The sequence below is a fragment of the Trachypithecus francoisi genome, unplaced genomic scaffold (assembly GCF_009764315.1).
Source record: "Trachypithecus francoisi isolate TF-2019V2 unplaced genomic scaffold, Tfra_2.0 Lachesis_group12, whole genome shotgun sequence".
NCBI lineage: Eukaryota > Metazoa > Chordata > Mammalia > Primates > Cercopithecidae > Trachypithecus > Trachypithecus francoisi.
The window spans coordinates 7,411,010-7,437,283 of NW_022681457.1; the positions used below are offsets into that span (position 1 = coordinate 7,411,010).

At 45.5% G+C, this 26,274-nt stretch overlaps 1 protein-coding gene across 5 annotated transcripts; it reads left to right on the top strand.

Moving 5' to 3' along the window:
* Window positions 1–1,421: 1,421 nt before the first annotated feature.
* On the top strand, window positions 1,422–25,862 carry ZNF766 (zinc finger protein 766). Of its 5 annotated transcripts, none has more exons than XM_033229048.1 (5): window positions 1,422–1,518; window positions 10,253–10,334; window positions 14,902–15,028; window positions 16,078–16,206; window positions 23,486–25,862. In XM_033229048.1, the coding sequence occupies exons 2-5, from the start codon at window positions 10,272–10,274 to the stop codon at window positions 24,616–24,618; spliced, it is 1,452 nt and encodes a 483-aa protein (XP_033084939.1). In that variant the 5' UTR covers window positions 1,422–1,518; window positions 10,253–10,271; the 3' UTR covers window positions 24,619–25,862. The 5 variants fall into 5 exon arrangements, with proteins under 5 accessions (XP_033084939.1, XP_033084943.1, XP_033084942.1 ...); XM_033229052.1 differs by lacking the exon at window positions 23,486–25,862 and adding an exon at window positions 18,809–20,658; XM_033229050.1 differs by lacking the exon at window positions 1,422–1,518 and adding an exon at window positions 5,882–5,935.
* The last annotated feature ends 412 nt before the right edge of the window (window positions 25,863–26,274 follow it).

Below are 26,274 nucleotides of genomic sequence, written 5' to 3' on the forward strand. Positions count from 1 at the left end.
TGCCTCAGCCTCCGAGTAGCTGGGACTACAGGCGCCCGCCACCTCGCCCGGCTAGTTTTTTTGTATTTTTTAGTAGAGACGGGGTTTCACCGTGTTAGCTAGGATGGTCTCGATCTCCTGACCTCGTGATCCGCCCATCTCGGCCTCCCAAAGTGCTGGGATTACAGGCTTGAGCCACCGCGCCCGGCCCCGAAGACTATTTTTTTTTTTTTTTTTTTTTTTTTTTTTTTTGAGGCAGAGTCTCGCTCTGTCGCCCGGACTGGAGTGCAGTGGCCGGATCTCAGCTCACTGCAAGCTCCGTCTCCCAGGTTTACGCCATTCTCCTGCCTCAGCCTCCGAGTAGCTGGGACTACAGGCGCCTGCCACCTCGCCCGGCTAGTTTTTTGTATTTTTTAGTAGAGACGGGGCCGAAGACTATTTTTAAGGGCTTTATTATCTACAGGTGCCAGGACATTGAAGAAAAGAAAACAAACAAGATTTAAGATATTACAATTTTTTTTTTTAATGCACCTAAAGTGAATCTGAAATTACAGTATTTTTTAGAAAATATTGACCTAAGCATATTTCAAAGGTGTTTAAAATAACTCAAGTGTGGAATAGAACAAGTGAAAGGAAGAAGTAATTTACATGTACTTTTAAAAGCTTTTGCTTATTTATTTATTTAGATGGAGTTTTGCTTTTGTCGCCCAGGCTGGAGTGCAATGGCGATCTCGGCTCACTGCAACCTCCGTCTCCCGGGTTCAAGCAATTCTCCTGCCTCAGTGTCCCAAGTAGCTGGGATTATAGGCGTGTGTCATCACGCCCGGCTAATTTTTGTATTTTGAGTAGAGGCGGGATTTCTCCATTTTGGTCAGGCTGGTGTCGAATTCCTGACCTCCAGTGATCCGACCTCCTCGGCCTCCCAAAGTGCTGGGATTACAGGCGTGAGGCACCGCGCCCAGCCTCTACTGCTTTTTTAAAAGCAACAGTTGGTGACCTGACTTCTCACTGGCCTTATCCCTCCACGCCCCAGAGGTGTCCCTGGGAAACTCTTTGGAACTCTATTCTCCAGAGTGAACGGGGAAGAGAAATGGAGCGGATTTCTATGCCATTCTGTGGGTCATCAGCATGAAATTACACATTCCGCACAGGCTGAGTTTGCATATTGTATTTTAGTTTGCATTCCTTTCACAGACAATTTAAGGGTTTTCAATTACATTTCTAAATTTTAATTGAATTCCTTAATTTTAATTGTGGGAACTTTCCTGGATCCAAACAACAGACGCTGACCCTCCTAGTGACATCCCAGGTCACAAACCGCGGAGCGGCTCCAGCCTGACTGGCAAGTGTTGCTTGCAAAATCCGGAAAACAGAGACACGCCCAGAGATAGGAGGAGGGAAGCGCAGGCCCCGCCCCATAAACATTCAGGCCCCGCCCACCACCTCGCTGGCCCCGCCCAGGCCTGGCCTCTCCGTCCGCGCGCAGTCGCCTGCAGACCCGGAAGTGGATGGCGTGGAGAGATGGCGCAACTGCGGCGCGTGAGTTTTCCTTTGTTTAGATTAAGTGTTCGCTTAGCGGTGCCCTCACGCTTCTGTACCCGGGATGTGGGGGGCGGTACAGACCTTGAAATCCCCGCACCACTCCCTCCACCCCGAGTAAATTCATGCGTCCGGTCGGAATACCGGGGTTCGCTTCCCTGTGTGTTAAAATCGCCCTAGGGCTGGTTCTGTCCCCGGTCGTTCTGCCGTAGGGCCGCGTAGGCACCTGCTTTCGCGTCGTTTTCCTGCTCCAAACCCTTCAGTGACCCTTCCGCCAGCCCCGCGCCACGTAAAGTCCCCACCTGCGAGCCCGATCCACGCCCTCCGGGTCCCAAGCCTCGCCCTTATCGGCCCCTGGGGCGCAGTGCCACAGCCGCAAATCGGGAGGGGCCGCGTCCTCTGCCTGTCCTGGAGATTCTGCAGACCCCACTCCTGATCTGCCTGCCACCCTAGACCTCCTTGGGCTGGACCCTTCTGTCCCCAGGCCTCTTCGCAGTCACGGCTTCTCCTGATCCTGTGGTCGGGGAGGTGGCCGGGACCTATCGTAGGGCACCCAGTGTTCTTCTGTCCCAAATTCCTTCCGTTGGAAACTGCTCTTGAGGAGGTGGGCATTTTATTCCAGTCCCCTCCCTGTGAATGTGTAGTGAAAGAGATGGAGAGCGAGGTAGAGGAAACAGAAAAATTTAGAGAGAAAGTAATGAAGGAGATCCATATCAAGACGGCAACGTAGAGGGACGGTGAGAGATTTGCAAAGTGAAAGAAGCACCCCAGGAAGTAGCAGGGAGAGAAAAGCAACTGGAGAAATGTAGAGAAAAGTTGTATTTCTAGACAGATGAAGGACTGCAAGGTAGGGAGAAGGGCAGCAAAGCGGGAGGCTCCTCAGACAAAGTTGGGGAGAGGAGGAGGGATTTGGAGCCAGGGCAGACTGAGCAGTGTGGTGCAGGGGCAGCAAGAGGGGGCAGCCAGTGACAAGGAGAGCAGAGGGAGAACCACCCCAGGGATCTGGGGTTGCCAGACAGTGGGGAGAAGGGGGCATAACAGAGAAGAGGGAATTTAGCAGGAGGAGCACAGATGGGAGAAGAAAGAGGCAGAAATACATGGAGATTGGAGACAATCAAAAGATTGGAGAGAAAGAGCAACAAAAGGAAAAAAATTGCAAGATGGAGCAGATCAGGTGGAAAAGAAGGAATAGAGGGAAGAAGGGGAGAAACTGTGGGAGAGGAGAGGGGCTCAAAATCTGGGCTCACTGCAACCTTAGCCTGCTGAGTTCAAGCGATTCTCCTGCCTCAGCCTCCCGAGTAGCTGGGATTACAGGTGCCCGCCACCACACCTGGCTAATTTTGTAGTTTTAGTAGTGACGGGGTTTCACCGTGTTGGCCTGACTGGTCCTGAACTCCTGAAACCTCAGGTGATCTGCCCACCTCGGCCTCCCAAAGTGCTGGGATTACAGGCTTGAGCCACCTTGCCCAGCCTCCTCACATTAATTTGGTAGAATGGTTCCCAGAACTCAGAGAAAATTTTACTTAGGTTTACTATCAGTTATGAAGGTTATGACAAAGGATATAGATGGAAGAGCCGTCCTAGCAAATCAAAACAGAGTAGTGGGTTTTGGAAACCGTTAACTTTATCCGTGTCTGAAGTGAGGGGCAGTCATGTGGGACTGAGTCCTTAACTGGGATCTGATTCTATCTCCAGGTAGATACTGTCCGAACTGAGTTAAATTGTAGGTCATCCAGCTGGGAGTGTGCCAGAGAACTGTTCAGCAGGGGAAAAAACACGTGTACATTTCCACCTCAAACAGTAAAGGGAAGAGATCTCCAACTGGTCCACCCACCTGTCTCAGGGCCTGCGATCTCTACTCTGTAGTAACTGAAAATGTCTGTCCCTCCTCCTGGCTGTTGCTGACCCTGCGATTGTGCACCATGTGCCAGCCCTACTCACAATCTCAGGACAGTGTGGCATCCTTTCTCTGTGGCATCACCAATATTTACTTCAAAGGATTACTTTGGTTAGTGTACCACATTAAAACACACACAGACACGCTGGCTGGGTGCAGTAGCTCATGCCTGTAATCTCAGCACTTTAGGAGGCCAAGGTGGGCAGATCACTTATATCTAGGACTTCCAGACCAGCCTGGCCAACACGTTGAAACCCCATCTCTACTAAAAATACAAAAATTGAAAATACAAAAATTAGCTGGGCGTGGTGATGTGCACCTGTATTCCCAGCTAGTCGGGAGGCTGAGATAGGAGAATCACTTGAACCCCAGAGGTGGAGGTTGCAATGAGCCGACGTCGCACCACTGCACTCCAGCCTGGGTGGCAAGAGTGAGACTCTGTCTCAAAAAAAAAAAAGGCACAGAATGAAGTCTTTATTTCTTGCTACTCCTCCATGATTAAAACAAAAAACATTCTATTAATTACATTTCTCCCTGTAGTTAGTACCCCTCTTCAATGCTCCATTTGAGAACACAGTATACTAAAATCTTGTTTATATCCTCTGTTTCCAGTCTTGCCTCAAGTTCTTGATTTACCCCCTTCCAATTAAGCTTTCACCTCCACCATTCCTTTGATCCTTTTTTTTCCAGACTGCACCAGTGATCTCTGTGTTTGAAAGTCCAATTTTGCATTTCCTATCCTCATCTTTTCGAGTTAGCAACATGTTGCACAGCTGATCATTCCCTGTTCTTTTTTCTTAGCTCTAAATTTATTTGATTACTTTGTTTCAGATTTTTGTCTTACCAGTTTCCTCTGCTGGTATCTTCTGAAGCTGTCTTCTCTGAACATGAGAGTGTTCCGTGATTTAGGTCTTCTTCATTTTTGTTTTTGTTTTTAAGAGAGAGTCTCACCCTGTCACCCTGAGTGGAATGCCGTGGTGCAATCATAGCTTCCTGCAGCCTCGAACTCCTGGCCTCAGGAGGTCCTCCTGCCCCAGCCTCCCACGTAGCTGAGACTCTAGGTGCACACCACCACACCCAAGTAATTTTTTTATTTTTTAGTACAGACTGGGTTTCCCTATGTTGGCTTAGATCTCAAAACTCTTCTCATCTCTGTCCACACACACTACCGTTCCTTATCATCTCATCTCATGGCTTTGAGCCCCATCTACCTGTCTCCATGTCCCCTACAGACCTCTGGCCTGAGGTCTAGAAACCTGTGTTCAGTTGTCTCCTTACTTCTCTGCTGGGACACCTAACAGGCATCTCCACCTCGTATGTGCCACTTTCTGAGCTCCCCCAAATGCATTCCCCAGCAGTCCTACACATCTCAGATGAGAGTGACCCTGTACTTCCTGGGGCTTAGCTGAACTTCTTGTCATATATTCGAAATATGTAAGATATTACATTGTAAGTACATTAGTTTTTTTTATTTTTTTTGAGATGGAGTCTTGCTCTGTCGTCAAGCTGGAGTGCAGTGGCACGATCTTGGCTCAGCGTAACCTCCGCCTCCCAGGTTCAAGCAATTCTCCTGTCTCAGCCTCCCGAGTAGCTGGGACTACAGGCATGCACCACCATGCCTGGCTAATTGTATTTTTAGTAGAGACGAGGTTTCACCATGCTGGCCAGGATGGTCTCGATCTCTTTACTTTGTGATCCGCCCGCCTTGGCCTCCCGAAGTGCTGGGATTACAAGCATGAGGCACCACGCCCAGCCTGTAAGTACATTAATTTAACATAAATAATTACATATTTACTAAAACAGGTGAGGAAATTTGTTGTTTCCGAAATTCCTTTGAGGTATGGGAGAAAATGTTTGTGGCCTTGTCCCTGTGTGATCTGTGCCCCAGGACCTCTCTGAGCTCATCTCCTGCCTGTGTCCCCCCAGTTCCCTCTGCTGCAGCCACACAGGCCTCTTTCCTGGAGCCAGGGTTGCTCCTGACTCAGGGCTTCCACCTAGGCTGTCCCTCTGCCTGGACATCTCTAGCCTGTCAGCTGCAGGTACAAACACCATTTCTTCCCCAAGTCTTTGTTCTGATATTACCTTCTTCATGGAGGCTTCTGTGTTCCTCTCCACCCCACATTTAACACTCCAGCTACACCCTCACCCCCACTGTGGTCCACATTGCCTGCTCTGGATATTTCTTTCTGCTCTTTTGCTGTGCACTACCTAAATCCTGGTAACAAGACCCAAGGATAGAGCAGAGCCAGAAGGTGGGGGTGTGCTGGACTTGCCCCGTCTGAGTGGAGCTCACCCCTGGCTTCACATTGGAGTGCAGATACACGTCTTGTGCCTCCAGTCTCTTACCTGAGATTCCCATTCACATACTCAGGTTGGGCTCAGCATTAATATTTGAAGTTGATTCTACGGTAGTTGCTCTTAATCTTCCAGTGTACTTTCTGAGGTTCCAGTTACTCATGGTCAACCACAGTTTTAGTAGTCCAAGGATATTACATGGAAAGTTCCAGAAATGAAGAATTCGTAAGTGTTAAATTTCTCTTCTTGGTAGGATGATGTAGTCTCTCACTGTCCCACTCTGTTTTGTCCAGGACTTGAATCATCTCTTTGTCCGGTATGTCCCCCTGTACAGTCGTCCCTCGGTATCACATAGGATTTGCTTCCAAGATCCCCCCCAAGATTACCCAAATCAGATGATCTGCAAGACCCTTGTATCAAATTGCATAATACGGTCACGTGCCACATAAGGACATTTCGGTCTGATGGTGGTTCCATAAGATTACACTGGAGCTGAACAATTCCTGTTGCCTGGCTACCTCAGAGCAGTCATGACATCATAATGCAGTGTTGGTGGTGATGCTGGAGGAAACAAACCTAGTGCGTTACCAGACAGCTTTTTTTTTTTTTTTTTTGAGACGGAGTCTCGCTCTGTCGCCCAGGCTGGAGTGCAGTGGCCGGATCTCAGCTCACTGCAAGCTCCACCTCCCGGGTTTATGCCATTCTCTCGCCTCAGCCTCCCGAGTAGCTGGGACTACAGGCGCCCGCCACATCGCCCGGCTAATTTTTTTGTATTTTTTTAGTAGAGACGGGGTTTCACCGTGTTAGCCAGGATGGTCTCCATCTCCTGACCTCGTGATCCACCCGTCTCGGCCTCCTAAAGTGCTGGGATTACAGGCTTGAGCCACCGCGCCCGGCCCAGACAGCTTTAACTGGATGTGGAGGAGGATGACATTGAGAATCTCTTAGAGGTGGTTCATGAGGAATGGGTTAATGAGTCATTGGAACTGATACAGGAACGCATAGCTGAAGAAGAGGCAGGAGAATAGGGAACTGGCTGGGTGCGGTGGCATACATCTGTAATCCCTGTACTTTGGGAGGCCGAGGCAGGTGGATCACTTGAGGTCAGTAGTGTTGGGAGTGGTGGCACATGCCTGTGGTCCCAGCTCCTTGGGAAGCTGAGGTAGGAGAATCACTTGAACTCAGGAGGCGGAGGTTGCAGTGAGCCAGGGTCGCGCCACTGCACTCCAGCCTAAGCGACAGAGTGAGACTCCATCTCAAAAAAAAAAAAAAAAAAAGAGAGAGAGAATGAGCCAATAAGAAACTGAAGAAAAAGAAAGAACTCTCAAGACAATTCACAGTTAAATATATAGCAGAAGGTTTTGCAGACCTTGACAAGCTCCTTAAAAGGTTTGAAAACATAGGCACCAACACCTAAAGATTTTCATTAATAGAAAGGAATGTCCATGATGCATTATCTGCTCATAAGAACATTTAGGAAGACAAAAGAAACAAAGCAAGCAAACTACCATGGACTATTCTGAAAGGAGAGCTTCAGGCAAGTCCTGCAGGAGGCGTCTGGGAGAAACCATTGTTACCATAGGAGGACTTTCTGGTGGGACAAGATGTGGCACTGGAAGACGGTGACACTGATGGTCCTGACCCTGTGCAGGCGTAGGCTGATGTGTGTGTTTGTGTCTTAGTTGTTGACAAAAATGTTTAAAAAGGTTAAAAAATTGAAAACAAGAAAAAGTTTAGAGAATTAAGGTAAAAAGATAAAATATTTTTGTATAGCTGTACAACATGTTTGTGTTTTAAGCTGTTGTTGCAAAAGGGTCAAAAAGTTAAATTTAAAAGTTTGTACGGTACAACAGTTGCAGTAAGTAAGCTTGGTTTATTACTGAAGAAAAAAGTATTTTTTTGTGAAGTTAGCGTAGCCTAAATGTGCAGTGTTTATAAAGCCTGTAGTAGTGTACAGTCACGTCCTAGGCCTTCGCATTCATTCATCACTCACTGACTCACCCAGAGCAATTTCCAGTCCTGTGAGCTCCATTCATGGTAAGTGCCTTAGACAAGTGTACCATTTTTTAAACTCTTATACCAAATGACTACTGTATTTTTTTTCTTTTTTTTTTTTTCTTTTTGGAAACAGAGTCTCACTCTGTCACCCAGGCTGGATTGCAGTGGTGTAATCTTAGCTCACTGCAACCTCTGCCTCCTGGGTTCAAGTGATTCTCCTGCCTCAGCCTCCCGAGTAGCTGGGATTACAGGCACCCACCATCATGCCCGGTTAATTTTTGTGTTTTTAGTAGAAACGGGGTTTCCCCATGTTGGCCAGGCTGGTCTCAAACTCCCTACCTCAGATGATCCACCCACCTTGGTCTCCCAAAGTGATAAGATTACAGGCGTGAGCCACCGTGCCTGGCCTTACTATACTTTTTCTATATTTAGATATGTTTTGACTTAACGAGTACTTAGCATTGTTATAGTTGACTATAGTATTCAGGACATAGCATGCCCTACAGGTTTTTAGCAGTAAGCTATATTATATATACCAGATGTGTAGTAGGCTATGCCATCTTGGTTTGTGTTAAGTTCACTCTGTAATGAAATGGTCTGAAAATGCGTTTCTCAGAACATGTCCCTGTTATTAAGCAATGTGTGACTGTATTTGCATATAACCTATGCACATCCTCTGTATCCTCCCATATGCTGTAAACCGAAGGGGGTCAGCCCCTCCACACCTGTGGGCGTTTCTCATCAGGTGGAAGGAGAGACTTGAGAAAAGAAAGAGACACAGAGACAAAGTATAGAGAAAGAAAAGTGGGGCCCAGGGGACCAGCGCTCAGCATACGGAGGACGGCACCGGCACTGGTCTCTGAGTTCCCTCAGTATTTATTGATCATTATCTCTACCATCTCGGAGAGGGGGATGTGGCAGGACAATAGGGTAATAGTGGGGAGAGGGTCAGCAGGAGAACATGTGAACAAATGTCTCTGTGTCATAAACAATCTTAAGAAAAAGGTGCTGTGCTTTGATGTGCACATACATAAACATCTCGGTGCATTAAAGAGCAGCATTGCCACTAGCAAGTCTCACGTCCAGCCCTAAGGTGGTTTTCTCCTATCTCAGTACATGGAACACACACTGAGACATTCCATTGCCCAGGGACGAGCAGGAGACAGATGCCTTCCTCTTATCTCAACTGCAAAGAGGCCTTCCTCTTTCACTCATCCTCCTCAGCACAGACCCTTTATGGGTGTCAGGCTGGGGGGCGGGTGTCAGGCTGGGGGGCGGTCAGGTCTTTCCCTTCCCACGAGGTCATATTTCAGACTATCACGTGAGGAGAAACCTTGGACAATACCTGGCTTTCCTAGGCAGAGCAGTGTTTGTGTCCCTGGGTACTTGAGATGAGAGAATAGCGATGACTTTTACCAAGCATACTGCCTTCAAACAATTGTTCAACAAAGCACATCCTGCATAGCCCTAAATCCATTAAGCCTTGAGTCAACACAGCACATGTCTCTGTAAGCACAGGGTTGGGGCTAGGGTTACAGATAACAGCATCTCAAGGCAGAAGAATTTTTTTAGTACAGAACAAAATCGAGTCTCTTATGTCTACTTCTTTCTACATAGACACAGTAACAGTCTGATTTCTCTTTTCCCCACAGTAAACCATCTGATTCCTTGTAATACCTAATTAAATATAAATGCTCTGTAAATACTTGTTATACTGGCTGGTTTTCTTGTATTATTTTTATTTTATATTTTTCTTTTATTGCTGTTTTATATTGGTATGTTGCTTCCTTTTTTTTTTTTTTTAATTATTTAAGTCTATAATTGGTTGAATCCTTGGATACAGACCCCATGCACTGTAGACTCTGTCTGCCCATCAATCCATTGTTAGTCTTCTTTTTTGTTTTGTTTTGTTTTTAATAGCAGTCTTTTTGATCAGATCCAGTCTTTGGTATCTGAGTGGTTTTGTTTAAGTAATCCTTATTTTATTTAACATACCCCCCAAGCACATGAGCATTGATGTTGGCAATTTGGATATGCCAGTGAGCATCTGTCACGTGCATCCTTTACATGGAGTAGATAGGGTTTAGTACTGTTCCAAGTTCCATTCATTCAGGATTTTGCAACGTATCCCCTTGGATCAAGGAATTTTACTGCATTCTGTATCCAGCATTGAGCACTGAAGCCGTGTCCTCATTTCAGAAGGCTGAGCTCAGCTTCTGATTCACAAAGAGGTGAGGGGTACTGTGCTCTGCATGGGGTTTGGTCAGAGCCAGGTCTGTGCCCTGAAGGGAATCTTAGTCCAGCTCCCCACTGCTGCAGTGTGTGTGCTCGGGCTTCTCCAGGAGGGGAGCGGGTTCTGAAGAAAGGGGCCAAAAACTCACTTGTTCTTCCTGTAGGAGTTTATTGTCCCGGCATCAACTCTGTTGCAGTGGACAGCAGAGGACTGTATTTCCACAGGGTGAGGTCTCCCCTATGTGTGTGGTTGTGGCACAGGAAGAAAGTAGGTTGATTCTAAACCCTAAACAGCATGTTTTTGACATTCAGGATTGACTTCTAAAGAGTCATGTTATGTGAAGGAGAAGCGCAGAAGAGGACAGCAAAAGAGTCAGGGATGCCACTTACTCAGGTAAAGTGATATTCTCAGTTGATTGTTCTGTTTTTTATTTCTTCCTGAAATGCCGAGTACCGGAGTTGAGAATCTTCTGAGTCTCAAGTGTCCTTCCTGACAGGTTTGCTGACACTCACCCATGCCTTCCCTCAGTCCCTCTCATCTCACTTAGATTCCATCCCTCGTGACCCAGTGACATGAACTTGGGAAGAGGCGGCACTGGGCATGGGCCTGGGAAGGGCTCACACCAGACATGGATGGAGACGGGGTGAGGGTCCCGTGGTGTCAGTGCTGTTGGGCAGCAGGGATTGTTCAGGGGCCACATCTGGATGCGTTGTCAGCTCTCTGTGGACCAGAATTAGAGGAGCTTCCCACAGAAGTCACGTATTAATGTGCACACGTACCTGGTAAATTGTGCAATAAAAAATCAGGAAATCTTTTGTGCCTTTTTGTTTGTTTGTTTTAGATAAGAGTCTCACTCTGTTGTCCAAGCTGGTGTACAGTGGTGCAGTCTCGGCTCACTGCAACCTCTACCTCCCAGGCTCAAGCGATCCTCCCACCTCAGCCTCTTGAGTAGCTGGGACCACAAATGCCTACCACTATGCCCGGCAATTTTTTGAATTTTTGGTAGAGATGTGGTTTCACCATCTCCACCCACCTCAGCCTCCCAAAGTGCTGGAATTACAGGCGTGATGATGCCTGGCCTTTTTTGACTTTTAGTAATAGCCATTCTGACTAATGAGATGGTATCTCATTGTGGTTTTGATTTGCATTTCTCTAATGATCAGTGATAATGAGCTTTTTTTCCATATGCTGGTTGGCTACATGTATGTCTTCATTCGATAGATGTCTGTTCATGTCCCTTGCCCACTTTTTTCGTTTGTTTGTTTGAGATGGAATTTCGCTCTTGTCACCCATGAGGGAGTGTAATGGTGTGATCTCAGCTCACTGCAACTTCTGCCTCCCAAGTTCAAGCGATTCTCCTGCCTTAGCCTCCCGAGTAGCTGGGATTACAGGCTCCTGCCAGCAGACTCAGCTACTTTTTGTATTTTTAGTAGAGACGGAGTTTCACCATGGTGGCCAGGCGGGTCTCACAACTTCTGACCTCAGGTGATCCACCTGCCTCGGCGTCCCAAAGTGCTGGGATTATAAGCATGAGTCACTGCACCAGGCCCTTTGCCCACTTTTTAATGGGGTTGTTTTTCTCTCTTAAATTTGTTGAAGTTCCTTATAGATGCTGGATAGTAGACCTTTGTTAGATGCATAGTTTGCAAAAATTTTCTCCCATTCTGTAGGTTGTTTGCTCACTCTGTTGATAGTTTGTTTTGCTGTGCAGAAGCTCTTAAAGTTAATTGGATACCGCTTGTCAATTGTTGTTTTTGTTATGATTGCTTTTGGTGCCTTTGTCGTGAAATCTTTGCCCATTCCTGTGTCCAGGATGGTATCATCTGAGTTGTCTTCCAAGGTTTTTATAGTTTTAGGTTTTACATTGAAGTCTTTAATCCATCTTGAGTTGATTTTTGTGTATCGTGTAAGGAAGGCGTCCAGCTTCAATCTTCTGCACGTGGCTAGCCGGTTATCCAGCACCATTTATGAAATAGGGAGTCTTTTCCCCATTGCTTGTTTTTGTCAGCTTTGTCAAAGATCAGATGGTCATAGATGTGTGGCCTTATTTCTGAGCTGACTATTCTGTTCCATTGGTCTTTGTGCCTGTTTTTGTACCAGTACCATATTGTTTTGGTTACTGTAGCTTTGTGGTATCGTTTGAAGTTGGATAACTTGATGCCTCCAGCTTTGTTCTTTTTGCTTAGGATTGCCTTGGCTATTCAGGCTCTTTTTTGGTTGCATATGAATTTTAAAATAGTTTTTTCTAGTTCTGCAAAGAACGTTGTTAGGATTAGCATTCAGTCTGTAAATTCTTTGGGCAGTATGATCATTTTAATTATATTGATTCTTCTCATCCATGAGCATGGGATATTTTTCCGTTTGTGTCTTCTCTGATTTCAATTTGAGCAGTGGTTTGTAATTCTCACTGTAGAGAACAATCTAAATTTTAATGGACAAAGCAATGGGTTAGTGTAGTAGTATAAGCCTGTAATTTGAGCTTCTTGAGCTTCTTGGGAGGCTGAGATGGGAGGATCTCTTAAGTTTGAGACCACCCTGGGCAATATAGTGAGACCTCACATACATTTTAAAACATATTCTATTTATATTTTTGAAAATAGGTATTTGTGACTGGAATTCAAGTTTCTTTGTTTTTTTCATGATCTCCTTTTTTTTTTTTTTTGAGATAGAGTCTCACTCTTTTGTCTACGCTAGAGTGCAGTGATGTGATCTCGGCTCAGTGCAACCTCCATCTCCTGGGTTCAAACAATTCTCCTACCTCAGCCTCCCGAGTAGCTGGGATTACAGGCACCCACCATCAGGCCTAGCTAATTTTTGCATTTTTAGTAGAGACGGAGTTTCACCATATTGGCCAGGCTGGTCTCAAACTCCTGACCTCAGGTGATCTGCCTGCCTCAGCCTCCCAAAGTGTTGGGATTACAGGTGTGAGCCACCGCGCCCAGCCAGTCTACTTTTTTTTTAATAGCTTAATATACAGTAATGTTTATAAAGTAAACTGAGTACTATTTATACATTTTTATTGTTGCAAACATGCTGAAATATACATTAGCAAAAATAATAATGACTGCCAGGCCGTATGTGCACCATTAGTCCCAGTTTCTTGGGAGGCTGAGGAGGGAGGATCATTTGAGATCAGGAGTTCAAAGCTGTACTGTGCTGTGATTATTCACTGCACCCCAACCTGAACAACATAGCAAGACCTGGTCTCTAAGAATTTTTTTTTAAAAAAGATGACAAATGTCATCTAAAAAATAGTCATTGAGAGACAACTCTTTATTTCATTTGATATGTAAAGTGCGTATGTTTATTACTTTATAAGCTAAGTGTGTGTGTGTACCTGTGATGTGTTTGCATGAGTGCATGGATAAGCAAGCCTATAGTTAAGGTACAACATCATTTTGTAAGAATTTTTTAATTTTAATTTTATTTTTTATTTTCTTGAAACCGAGTCTCTCTCTGTCGCCCAGACTGAAGTGCAGTGGCATGATCATGGCTCACTGCAGCCTCTGCCTCCTGGGTTCAAGTGATTCTCCTGCCTCAGCTTCCTGAGTAGCTGGGACTACAGGCGTGCGCCGCCACACCCAGCTAATTATTATATTTTTAGTAGAGATGGGGTTTCACCGTGTTGGCCAGGATGGTCTTGGCCTCTTGACCCCATGATCCACCCGCCTCGGCCTCTCAAAGTGGTGGGATTACAGGCGTGAGCCAATACTTTTGGCCATGCGTGTTGGCTCACGCCTGTAATCCCAGCACTTTGGAAGGCTGAGGTGGGCATATCACCTGAGGTCGGGAGTTTGAGACCAACCTGACCAATGGAGAAATGCTGTCTCTACTAAAAATACAAGATTAGCTGGGCGTGGTGGCACGTACCTGTAATCCTAGCTACTCGGGAGGTTAGGCAGGAGAATCCCTTGAACCTGGCAGGCAGAGGTTGTGGTGAACTGGGATCGCACCATCGCACTTGAGCCTGGGCAGCAAGAGCAAAACTCCATCTCAAAACCAAAATATCTATATTTTTGAACAGTTGAAATTACATCTGAAATACTTTCCATGACCTTATAAGTGTTCTACACTATTGGGCCGGGAACGGGGCTCACGCCTGTAATCCCAGTGTTTTGGGAGGCCGAGAAGGGTGGCTCGCATGAGGTCAGGAGTTCAAGACCAGCCTGGCCAACCAGGGTTTGGTGAAACCCTGTCTCTACTAAAAATATAAAAATTAGCCAGGTATGGTAGTGCATGCCTGTAATCCTAGCTGCTTGGGAGGCTGAGGCAGGAGAATTACTTGAATCTGGGAGGCAGAGGTTGCAGTGAGCGGAGATTGCGCCACTGCACTCCAGCCTGGGTGACAGACCGGAGACTCTGTCAAAAAAAAAAATGTGTTCTACACTATCACATTAATGAGTTAATGGCAGTAAAAATAGTAATGTATTACGAGGAGGATATGTGTATATGCATATATAATGACCTTTTATGCAGATTCAGGTTTTTGTTCATGAACTTAACTTTACTCAGTTAGGTAATTGTCAGTTTACGTTTGACGCTGATCTGTTACTTAACAGTTTGATTCTTTAGGTTTGATTCTAATGCCCAGACACAAAATTAACCCACAGTTATCTCTATAGAAGTGTTAGGTATTATGTTCAACACACCAACTGATATGCATTATCTACCTGAGCTAGAATACAAGTAGTTGGTGTCTTCAGAGAACTTGTATTCTAGCTCAGGTAGATACTGAATGGAAAATCTACACTGCTTTAAAGACTATCATAACTTTTTGTGGAAAAGTATAATAAAACTCAATCACAGACGCATAACTAGCTCAAAAATACCTTAATGTGGATATGTCAGAATGTTCACGTCAGCACTTCAGTTGAGTGAATCCTTACAACCGTCTTCTCGTTTTGTGTGAACATAATTACTCTCTCTATACCCTGTTGATCAAATACATCTTTCATTTTAGGGACACTTGACATTCAGGGACGTGGCCATAGAATTCTCCCAGGAGGAGTGGAAATGCCTGGACCCTGTGCAGAAGGCTTTATACAGGGATGTGATGTTGGAGAACTACAGGAACCTGGTCTCCCTGGGTAAGGATAATGCCCCTCAGAAGTTGGGGTCTGCCCTTAGTATCTCTGCATTTTCCCTTGTGTGCCTCTTGGGAGCCCCTGCATTGCTTGACTGAGATTGAAACCCTGTTGACTTGGCTGGGCGCAGTGGCCATGCCTCTAATCCCAGCACTTTGGGAGGCCGAGGTGGGTGGATTGCTTGAGGTCAGGAGTTCGAGACCAATCTGACCGACATAATGAAACCCCATCTCTACTAAAAATACAAAAATTAGCCAGGCCTGGCGGCATATGCCTGTAATCTCAGCTACACGGGAGGCTGAGGCAAGAGAATTGCTTGAACCCAGGAGGCAGAGGTTGCAGTGAGCTGAGATCATGCCACTGCACTCCAGCCTGGGCAACAGAGCAAGATTCTATCTCAAAAAAAAAAAGAAAGCCTGTTGACTCAGAAATGAAAAGCTCCCATATGCTTTCTGGACTTGAAATGCCCCCTTTCTTCAGATCTTCTGTCTCCTTCATGATGCACCTTTGGGTTGGTACCTGGGCTTCGGTGTGCGTAAAACCTTATGACAAACTTTTAAAATATCCAGTTCCCTGTTTTCTACCCTTGCGCTTTTGATTCTGTAGTTTTTGGAAGAGAGTTCGATATCCAATTATTACAGGATTCCCTAAGCATTCAGAAGGAGACAGTATGTGGGTGAATTTGTGAAACGTTTTTCTGGAATTCTTGATTAGTTTTTTTTTTTTTAATTTATAGTAGAATGACTTATAATCCTTTGAGTATATACCCAGTAATGGGATGGCTGGGTCAAATGGTATTTCTGATTCTAGATCCTTGAGGAATCGCCACACTGTCTTCCACAGTGGTCAAACTAATTTACACTCCCACCAACAGTGTAAAAGCGTTCCTGTTTCTCCACATCCTCTCCAGCATCTGTTGTTTCCTGACTTTAATGATCGCCATTCTAACTGGCGTAAAAGGATTAATTTTTAATATCGTCTCTCCTGCCTAAACAGAGGGCTTGGATTTTGGAGACATCACAGCACATCTTGATTCTTTCTTTTATAAACAGGAATATGTCTTCCTGATCTGAGTATTATCTCCATGATGAAGCAAAGGACAGAGCCCTGGACTGTGGAGAATGAAATGAAAGTAGCAAAAAATCCGGTTAGGTGGGAAGGTATCAAAGATACCAACACAGGTAAGAGCTCAGATGGACAGAGCGGAAGCCACACTTTTTTTTTTTTTTTTTTTTTTTTGAGACGGAGTCTCGCTCTGTCACCCAGGCTGGAGTGCTGTGGCCAGATCTCAGCTCACTGCAAGCTCCGCCTCCCGGGTTCACGCCATTCTCCTGCCTCAGCCTCCCAGGTAGCTGGGACTACAGGCGCTGCCACGTCGCCCGGCTAGTTTTTTGTATTTTTTAGTAGAGATGGGGTTTCACCGTGTTAGCCAGGATGGTCTCGATCTCCTGACCTCGTGATCCACATGTCTCAGCCTCCCAAAGTGCTGGGATTACAGGCTTGAGCCACCGCGCCCGGCCTTTTTTTTTTTTTTTTGAGACAGTCTCTGTCCCCCACACTGGAGTACAGTGGCCATCATAGCTCACTGCAGCCTTGAACCCCTGGGCTTCAGCAGTCCTCCTGCTTTGACCTCCCAAAGTGATGTGATTGTAGGCATGTGCCCCATGCCTACCAGAGCCATACTGTAAAATAGTGTTTGGGAAACTCTTTGTAAGTGGGAGAATTGTGTGGAGAAATAGGAGTTTAAATCCTTTGAGTTCTTAAGAGAAATCTGTCTTTACCTGCACCTATCACCATGTCCTTTATTTAGTTGTTTGCTTAGTTATTTATTTAGAAATAGAGTCTCACTCTATCTCCAGGCTGGAGTGCAGTGGCACGATCTCGGCTCACTGCAACCTCTGCCTCCTGGGTTCAAGTGATTCCCCTGCCTCAGCCTCCCGAGTAGCTGGGATTACAGGTGTGCACCACCATGCCCAGCTAATTTTTGTATTTTTAGTAGAGACGGGATTTCACCTTGTTAGCCAGGATGGTCTCAATCTCTTTACCTCATGAGCTGCCCACCTCGGCCTCCCAAAGTGCTGGGATTATGGTGTCAGCCACTGCGCCCAGCCCACCCTTTCATTTAGATGTGTAATAGTTTTATGGTTTTTTTTTTTTTTTTTTTTTTTTGAGACGGAGTCTCGCTCTGTCGCCCAGGCTGGAGTGCAGTGGCCGGATCTCAGCTCACTGCAAGCTTCGCCTCCTGGGTTTACGCCATTCTCCTGCCTCAGCCTCCGGAGTAGCTGGGACTACAGGTGCCCGCCATCTCACCCGGCTAGTTTTTTTGTATTTTTTAGTAGAGACGGGGTTTTACCGTGTTAGCCAGGATGGTCTCGATCTCCTGACCTCGTGATCCACCTGTCTCGGCCTCCCAAAGTGCTGGGATTACAGGCTTGAGCCACCACGCCTGGCCTGGTTTTATGGTTTTACCTTCCAGTGTTACTGCAGCCCAAACAGAAGCAAAAGCAAAGTCTTTTGTCATGATGGACAATATCCTGTCATGTGGCTTCTGTCAACTTTTTTTTTTTTTTTTGAGACGGAGTCTTGCTCTGTCGCCCAGGCTGGAGTGCAGTGGCCGGATCTCAGCTCACTGCAAGCTCTGCCTCCCGGGTTTATGCCATTCTCCTGCCTCAGCCTCCCGAGTAGCTGGGACTACAGGCGCCTGCTACCTCGCCTGGCTAGTTTTTTGTATTTTTTAGTAGAGACGGGGTTTCACCGTGTTAGCCAGGATGGTCTCGATCTCCTGACCTCGTGATCTGCCCGTCTCGGCCTCCCAAAGTGCTGGGATTACAGGCTTGAGCCACCGCGCCCGGCCAACTCTTTAGTTCTTTGATTCTGAGGGGCAAAGAGAGTGCCGTTTCAAAGGAGTCTCTTTCCCCTGTGGTCTCTTTCTGTGTGGGATTTTATCTGTTGCTCAGTTCTCTGTCCTTATACATCAGAGCTGAGGTCTGCATAGACCTGCCTCCTTGACCTATTCATGATCCCCCCATTTCCTGTACTTGGAAGACCTGATGGGGAGATGGGAAAACATAGGTTGTTGTCTTTTGCTTCTGGGGCCTGGAAACTGCATAGAGCTGTTTCAAGCCCTCTTTGCCTGTTCAGGTCTGTTTGAGGTGGGAAAAAGTCAGTGATTTTCCTACTCTCACATGCTGCTTGGCACAGAATGCTTCATTTCTGGTCACCAAAATGTGTGGAGATTTCTCCCCACCAAAAACCAGTTCTGGGGTTTCCTGCAATTCATTCGTGACACGGTCTACCTGAGTTAGAGGTGCATCCCACAGGCTAAGAGTTGAGTTCCCAAGCCTGTCCCCCACCTAAGCCACCAGTTGCCAGTAGTGGGTAGTCACCTTTCCACCTGACCAGCCACAAGTCAGGGTTCCCTTGACCCCCTTCTTCTGTTTGGTTACTTTGCTAGGGTGGCTCACAAAACTCAGTGAAACACTTCGTTATGTTCATTGCTTCATGATGAAGGATGTTTCCAAGGATACAGATGGACAGCCAGATGAGGAGGTTCACAGGGTAGGCATGTGGGGAGATTCACTGGCTGTGCCATCCTCCAGTCCCACCGCATGTGTTCAGCATTTGAAAGCTCTCAGGAATTTTTATGGAGGCTTCATTACATAGGCATGATTGATATTAACTCAGTCTCCAGCCCCTGTACCCTTCCTGGAGGATGGTGGTTGGTGCTGACAGTTCCATGCTTCTAACGATGGCGTGGTCTTTCTGGGCTTTCTATATCTGCAGATACAGAAACCATGGATATGAAGACCAATAGTAAGGGACTTGAGCATCATACATTTTGATATCTCAGGGTTTTTTAGCACAAAACTCGCAAACCCTGTTTTTCCTCTGCTCTCACACCACCGCAGTTATCAACACAGAGGAAGCCTTCTCTGACCAAAGGTGTGGGGGTTTTTCCCCATACACCAAGCAGCAGACAGCAGCTGAGTGTCCTCCAACTCACTTCCAACACTACCTGGAGATAGGGCCAGGTCCCACAGGTTTAGGGCTCAGTCTCCAAGACTTGCCCCACTTTCCACCAGTTGCAAATCTGGGTCCCCAGAACTTCTGACCAACTGGCTTCCAGTTGAGGTTTCCACGATCCCCTCTTTGGGCCCAATTCATTTGTTGGAGCAGCTCATAGAACTCACAGAAACACTGACGTTTACCAGTTTATTATGAAGGATATTGCAGATGATACAAATGAAGAGGTGTATGGGACAGGTATGGGGGAAGAACTGTGGAGCTTCCATGCCCTCCCTGGGCGTGCCACTCTCCAGGAAACTGCCATGTGTTCCGGTATCCTGAAGCTCTTGGAACCTAATCCTCTTGGGTTTTGATGGAAGCTTTATGACATCAGCATTCCTTCCCCCAGGGTATACAGCAGGACCCTCTCTGGGGAGGTCTTAAGACCAGCAATCAGAAAGGTGCCCCAGAGTCCTGCCTTAGAGCAGGTGAAAGGAGAGGAGGAGAAGGTTGGAGAGGTTATTTTTCTTAAGGCCTGCAGAGAAGGCCTAAGCCAACATAACCAAAGACTGTAGCAAGGGCTGTGGGAGTTATGAGCCAGGAACTGCGGACAAAAACCAACGTATGTATGTATCATAACACCACACAGAGGAGCCTGGGACGTGTCCTCCCTGGACACCAAGGGAGGTATTCTGAATAGAAATAATGGATGTGTGCCCAGTTAGTAGTCCATGAAAGAGAGCTAATAAGCACAAGTGGGTACCACTGCACTTAGATGACGTAGATCAAAAAGTCAAGAAAGACCTGGATCCCGGAAGCCCTCAATTAAAAAAAAAAAAAAGAAAGAATCCCAGCGGGCTTTTTTTTGCCCCCCCGTAATTATAAAGGAAAAGCCTTCATTCTTTCAATATTGAGTATGTTACCTTTCGGCTTTTTATATATGGCCTCTATTAAGTAGGTTCCTTGTATTCCTAGTGTGTGGAGTGTTGTTTTCTTTTTCTTTTGAGGGGGTGTCTCTTGCTGTCATGATCTCGATCTCGGCTCACTGCAACCTCCACCTCCCAGGCTCAAACGGTCCTCCCACCTCAGCCTCCTGAATAGCTGTAACCACAGGCCACACGCTTAGCTGAGTTTTGTGTTTTTTGTAGAGGTGGCGTTTCACTATGTTAGCCAGGCCGGTCTGGAATTCCTGAGCTCAAGTGATCCCCCCATCTTGGCCTTCCAAAGTATTTGGATCATAGGCATGAGCCCCCATGCCTGGCAAGTGTTTTTATCATAACGATTGCTGAGGTTTTTCAAATGTTTTTCTGCATCAGCTGAGATTATTGCATGGATTTCTTTTTCTTTATTCTGTTATTGTGGGGTTTTACATGGACTGATGTTCCAAAGTTGCATCCTTCTTGCATTCCTGAAATAAATTTTGCTTGGTCATGAGGTGTGATCCATTTTATTATGCTGCTGAATTTATTTTGCTACCATTTTGTTGAGGATTTTTGCATTAGATTAATCAGTAATATTGCTCTGCAGTTTTGTTTTGTTTTGTTTTAAGATGGAGTCTCACTCTGTGGCCCAAGCTGGAGTACAGTGGTGTGATCTCGGCTCACTGCAGCCTCCGCCTCCTGGGCTCAAGTGATTCTTCTCTCTCAACCTCCCAAGTAGCTGAGACTACAGGTATCTGCCACCATACCCGGGTAACTTTTATATTTTCAATAGAGACAGGGTTTCACTATGTTGGCCAAGCTGGTCTTGAACTCCTGACTTCAGGTGATCTGCCTGCCTCAGCCTCCCTAAGTGCTCGGATTACAGGTGTGAGCCACCGTGCCCAGCCTGCTCTGCGGTTTTCTTTAGGGCCTTCGCCTCTGCTTTCAAGGTAACACCGGCCTCACTGAATGAGTGTAGAAGTGGTTCTCCTCGTCAACCTTATGGCACGTTTTGAGGAGGATTGGTGTTAAATCTTTTTCAGTATTTGATAGAATTTTACACTGAAGTCATCTGGTCCATTGCTGTTTTAGTTGGTAGGTATTTGATAACTGATTCGGTCTTCTTATTTGTTACTGGTGTGTTTAGATTTTCTACTTCTTCATCGTTAAGTCTTGGTAAGTGGTGGCTATCTACAAATTTATCCATTTTTTTCTTGGTTATCATATTTTTTGTTATGTGATTGTTGAGTCTCATTTAACTTCCATTTTTATTTGTATAGACTTGTTTGTAATGTCCTCTTTTACCTTTCTAATTGTAGTTTTTTCGGTCGTATACTTCATGTTTCTTTTTTCTAGTTTATCTAGGTAAGGGTTTGTTAGTCTTATTCAAAGTGTGAACTCTTACTTTCCTGACTTTCTCTAGTGCTTCTCTGCTGTTTCCTTTGTTTTCTAACCTTTATTTTTTCTTTCTGCTATCTTTTGAGTTCATTTTTTTCTTCTTCTTTTTTTTTTTAGATGTCACCCAGGCTGGAGTGCAGTGGTATGGTCTCGGCTCACTGCAACCTCCGCCTCTTAGGTTCAAGCAATTCTCCTGCCTCAACCTCCCAAGTAGCTGGGACTACGGGCGCATGCCACCATGCCCGGCTAATTTTTTAAATTTTAGTAGAGATGAGGCTACATCGTGTTGCTCAGGCTAGTCGCGAAATCCTGAGTTCAGGCAGTCCACCTGCCTCGGCCTCCCAAAGTGCTAGGATTATAGGCATAAGCCACTGCGCCCAGCCATGTTCATGTTTTTCTTTGTTGAGGTATAAAGTTAGGTTTTTTAATATGTTATTTTATTCTAGTTTAGTTTTTTATTTTATTTTATTTTATTTTATTTATTTTTTGAGACGGAGTCTCGCTCTGTCGCCCAGGCTGGAGTGCAGTGGCCGGATCTCAGCTCACTGCAAGCTCCGCCTCCCGGGTTCACGCCATTCTCCTGCCTCAGCCTCCCGAGTAGCTGGGACTACAGGCGCCCGCCACCTCGCCCGGCTAGTTTTTTGTATTTTTAGTAGAGACGGGGTTTCACCTTGTTACCCAGGATGGTCTCGATCTCCTGACCTCGTGATCCACCCGTCTCGGCCTCCCAAAGTGCTGGGATTACAGGCTTGAGCCACCGCGCCCGGCCGTAGTTTTTTATTTTTTAAGAGATAGGGTCTCACTGTGTCACTTAGGCTTGAGCGCAGCGGCATGATTATAGATCCTGGGATCCAGTGATGATCTCCCTTTAGCCTCCCGAGTAGTTGGGACTACAAGCACACGACACTGTGCCTCACTAATTAAAACAGGAATGTATTTTATTTTATTTATTTTGTTTAGAGATAAGGGGTCTCACTTTGTTGCCTAGGCTGGTCTGCAACTCCTTTCTTCAAGAGATCCTCCCACCTCAGCCTCCCAAAGTGCTGGGATTACAGGTGTGAGCCACCCAGCCATTTGTTTATTTCTCATGTATGCATACATCATTACAATATCCCTTCCAGCACTATTTTTGTTGCATTTCATGAGTTCTGCTGTGTTATATTTATATTTTCTTTTATATCAAGATATTTTCTAATTTTCCTTTTTTTAAAATTTATTTATTTATTTTGAGATGAAGTCTCACTCTGTCACCAAGGTGGAGCGCAGCATGCAGTGGCATGACCTCGGCTCACTGCAGCCTCCGCCTGCCGGGTTCAAGTGATTCTTCTCCTGCCTTAGCCTGCTGAGGCTAGCTAGGATTACAGGCATACACACCATCATCACACCCGGCTAATTTTTTTTTTTTTTTTTTTTTGTATTTTTAGTAGAGTCAGGGTTTCATCATGTTGGTCAGGCTGGTCTTGAACTCCTGACCTCATGATCCACCTGCCTCGGCCTCTCAAAGTGCTGTGATTACAGGCGTGAGCCACTGCACCCAGTTTTTTTGTTTTTTGGAAACGTAGTCTCATTCTGTCACTCAGGCTGGAGTGCAGTGGCACAGTCTCAGCCCACCGCAACCTCTACCTCCCAGGTTCAAGCAGTTCTCCTGCCTCAGCTTCCTGAGTAGCTGGGATTACAGGCACACGCCACCATACCTGGCTAATTTTTGTATTTTTAGTTGGAGACGGGGTTTCACAATGTTGGCCAGGCTGGTCTCGAACTCCTGACTTCAAGTGATCCACCCACCTCGCCCTTCCAAAGTGCTGGGATTACAGCCACCACACCTGGCCTATGCAGCTGCTCTTAAGTGTGTTATTTTCCCTGAGAGGCTCATCCTGCTTTTTCTTAGAAGCTTTCAATTTTTGTTGTATTTTTCTGCTCATAATCCCTCTCAAACTCACCTGACTCCTGCAGATTCCCCACTGTTCAGTGCTTCACCCCACCTTTTGGGTTTTCTCCACTGCCAGTGTGATAATACGAAGTATGCTGATATTTCTTCCAGGGTCTAAGTCAGATGAGGCAGATTCCAGTCCCTCCGTCAGGGTCTAAACATGCCAGAACCATGGGTTCAAATTATACTCTTTACTTGCTTTCCTAGGGAGGTGCTGTGCAGTGAGAAGCAAAGGAAGAAACAAGCCTATTACAAATCAACTTGGATTAACTTTTCAGTTACCTCTGCCAGAACTGGAGATATTTCAAGGTGAAGGGAAGATTTATGAATGTAATCAAGTTGAAAAGTTCATCAGCCACAGTTCTTCAGTTTCACCACTTCAAATAATTTATTCTGGGGTCAAAACCCACATTTTTTATAAACACAGGAATGATTTTGTTGATTTTCCATTGCTGTCACAAGAACAGAAAGCACACATTAGGAGAAAACCTTACGAATGTAATGAGCAGGGAAAAGTCTTCAGAGTGTCTTCAAGCCTTCCTAATCATCAAGTAATCCACACTGCAGATAAACCTAACAGATGTCATCAATGTGGTAAAGCCTTTAGGTACAAGTCAGGCCTTGCAGAACACTGGAGAATTCGTCCAGGAGAGAAACCTTACAAATGTAAAGAATGTGGCAAGCTCTTCAATCGAATTGCATACCTTGCACGACATGAGAAACTGCATACTGGAGAGAGTCCTCACAAATGTAATGAGTGTGGCAAGGTCTTCAGTCGTATTACATACCTTGTACGACATCAGAAAATTCATACTGGAGAGAAACCTCATAAATGTAACGAATGTGGCAAGTTTTATAGTAGCAGTTCATACCTAGCACAACATTGGAGAATTCATACAGGAGAGAAACTTTACAAATGTAATAAATGTGGCAAAGAATTTAGTGGGCATTCAAGCCTCACCACCCATCTGTTAATCCACACTGGAGAGAAACCTTACAAATGTAAAGAATGTGACAAGGCTTTTAGGCACAAGTTCTCCCTAACAGTTCATCAGAGAAATCATAATGGAGAGAAACCTTACAAATGTCATGAATGTGGCAAAGTCTTCACTCAAGTTTCACACCTTGCACGACATCAGAAAATTCATACTGGAGAGAAACCTTACAAATGTAATGAGTGTGGCAAAGTCTTCACTCAGAATTCACACCTTGCAAATCATCAGAGAATCCATACTGGAGAGAAACCTTACAAATGTCGTGTGTGCGGTAAGGTCTTTAGGCACAGCTCATGGCTTGTACAGCATCAGAGAAGCATTCATGAGAGAGTCCTTACAAACTGAGTTTGGCAAACTCTATCATGAGTTCTAGCATTAATCAACATCCAAGAGTCCATACTAGAAAGAAATCATTTAAATATACTATCTATGGCACAGGCTGTATCAAGACCTACCAAATCAGTAGACATCAAAACATTCGTCTTTGGTGAAACCACACAAATGGATGGTGTGTGCCAAGGCTAACAAGTCAAAATCTGTTGAACCTGATAATATGATGTGTATAAAGGGTGCAAGGACACGTGGAAATGGTCTGTTATGATCGGGTTATTAAAAATGTAATTATTTGGGTTTGAAAGGCCAGGTGCAGTGGTTCATGCCTATAATCTCAGCACAATAGAAAGCCAAGACAGGAGGGTCACTTGATGCCAGGAGATCAAGATCAGCGTGGGCTACGTAGCAAGGCCCATCGCTACAAAATAAAAAAGCCAAGCCCTTGGCATGTGTCTGTAGTTCCAGCTACTCGAGTGGCCAAGGCAAGAGGATTGCTCAAGCCCAGGAGTTTGAGAGTTTGAGCAGTGAGCTCTGATCTTGCCATTTGTACGCCAGCTTGGGTGACAGAGCTAGTCCCTGTCTCAAAAGAAAAAAAAAGAAAAGGCTAGTTTTTATGACTTCAACCTGAACTTTGAAATCTCTTCATGTGCCTTCCCTACAGGCCTTTCACTGTGGTCTCTGGGAAAGAATCAGTCAGATGACAGGGCTGACTTCATTAGCTGAGGAGCATTTATCCAATTTCCTGGAAGAATAAGGACACTTCCTTTTCAGATTAAAGATTGTCTGATTTAGAGGCCATGGAGATGGACAGAGAATAACAAAACTGTGATGGTAGTCATCATGCTTATTGCAGTTAGCACACTATTTTCTTGATGGGCACAGTGCTGCTGTGCTCTACAAGTGACCATGAAATAGAGCATGCCATGACTTTAGGACACAGGGATTTTTATGGGAAGAGAGTCAAGTCATTAGGGACTGATTACGTAGTAGAGACAATGCAGGGGAAATGGTGGCCACCTTCTCCATTGAATACCAATAGCTCCTGTTTAGCAAAGACTGATTAAAAGGTACTCTTATTTTTGAAATGGAAGAGAGAACAGTTACGTCAGAGTAGAGAGTTTAATCAAAACGACCAATGGAACATGTTCTTGAGTAGGATTCATGTTTAACTGCTGGCATAATTTGCTTCTGTTTGATTTAGAATGTCCATAGTTCTCATGTTTGAACAATAAAGCTGAAAAATTCCAAAGTGTGAATGGTTCACCTTCTTTCTACCACATTGTTTTATCCCATCTCAGGAGGATACTTTATAGCAGACAATAATAAGGCACCATTAGCATTTTTGTTTTTATTTTTTATTATACTTAAAATTCTAGGGTACGTGTGCACAACATGCAGGTTTATTACCTAGGTATACATGTGCCATGTTGATTTGCCGCACCTGTCAACTCGTCATTTACATTAGGTATTTCTCCTAATGCTATCCCTCCTCCCAGCCTGCCACCTCCTGACAGGTCCCGGTGTGTGATGTTTCCCGCCCTGTGTCCAGGTGTTCTCATTGTTCAGTTGCCACCTATGAGTGAGAACATGCGGTGTTTGGTTTTCTGTCACTGTGATAGTTTGTTGAGAATGATGGTTTCCAGCTGCATCTATGTCCCTGCAAAGAAC

Coding starts and splice junctions, on each gene's coding strand:
- ZNF766 (XM_033229048.1), top strand. CDS start 10,272: ATGTTATGTGAAGGAGAAGCGCAGAAGAGGACAGCAAAAGAGTCAGGG. Junction 10,335..14,901: donor CAGGGATGCCACTTACTCAG/GTAAAGTGATAT, acceptor CTTTCATTTTAG/GGACACTTGACATTCAGGGA. Junction 15,029..16,077: donor CAGGAACCTGGTCTCCCTGG/GTAAGGATAATG, acceptor TTTTATAAACAG/GAATATGTCTTCCTGATCTG.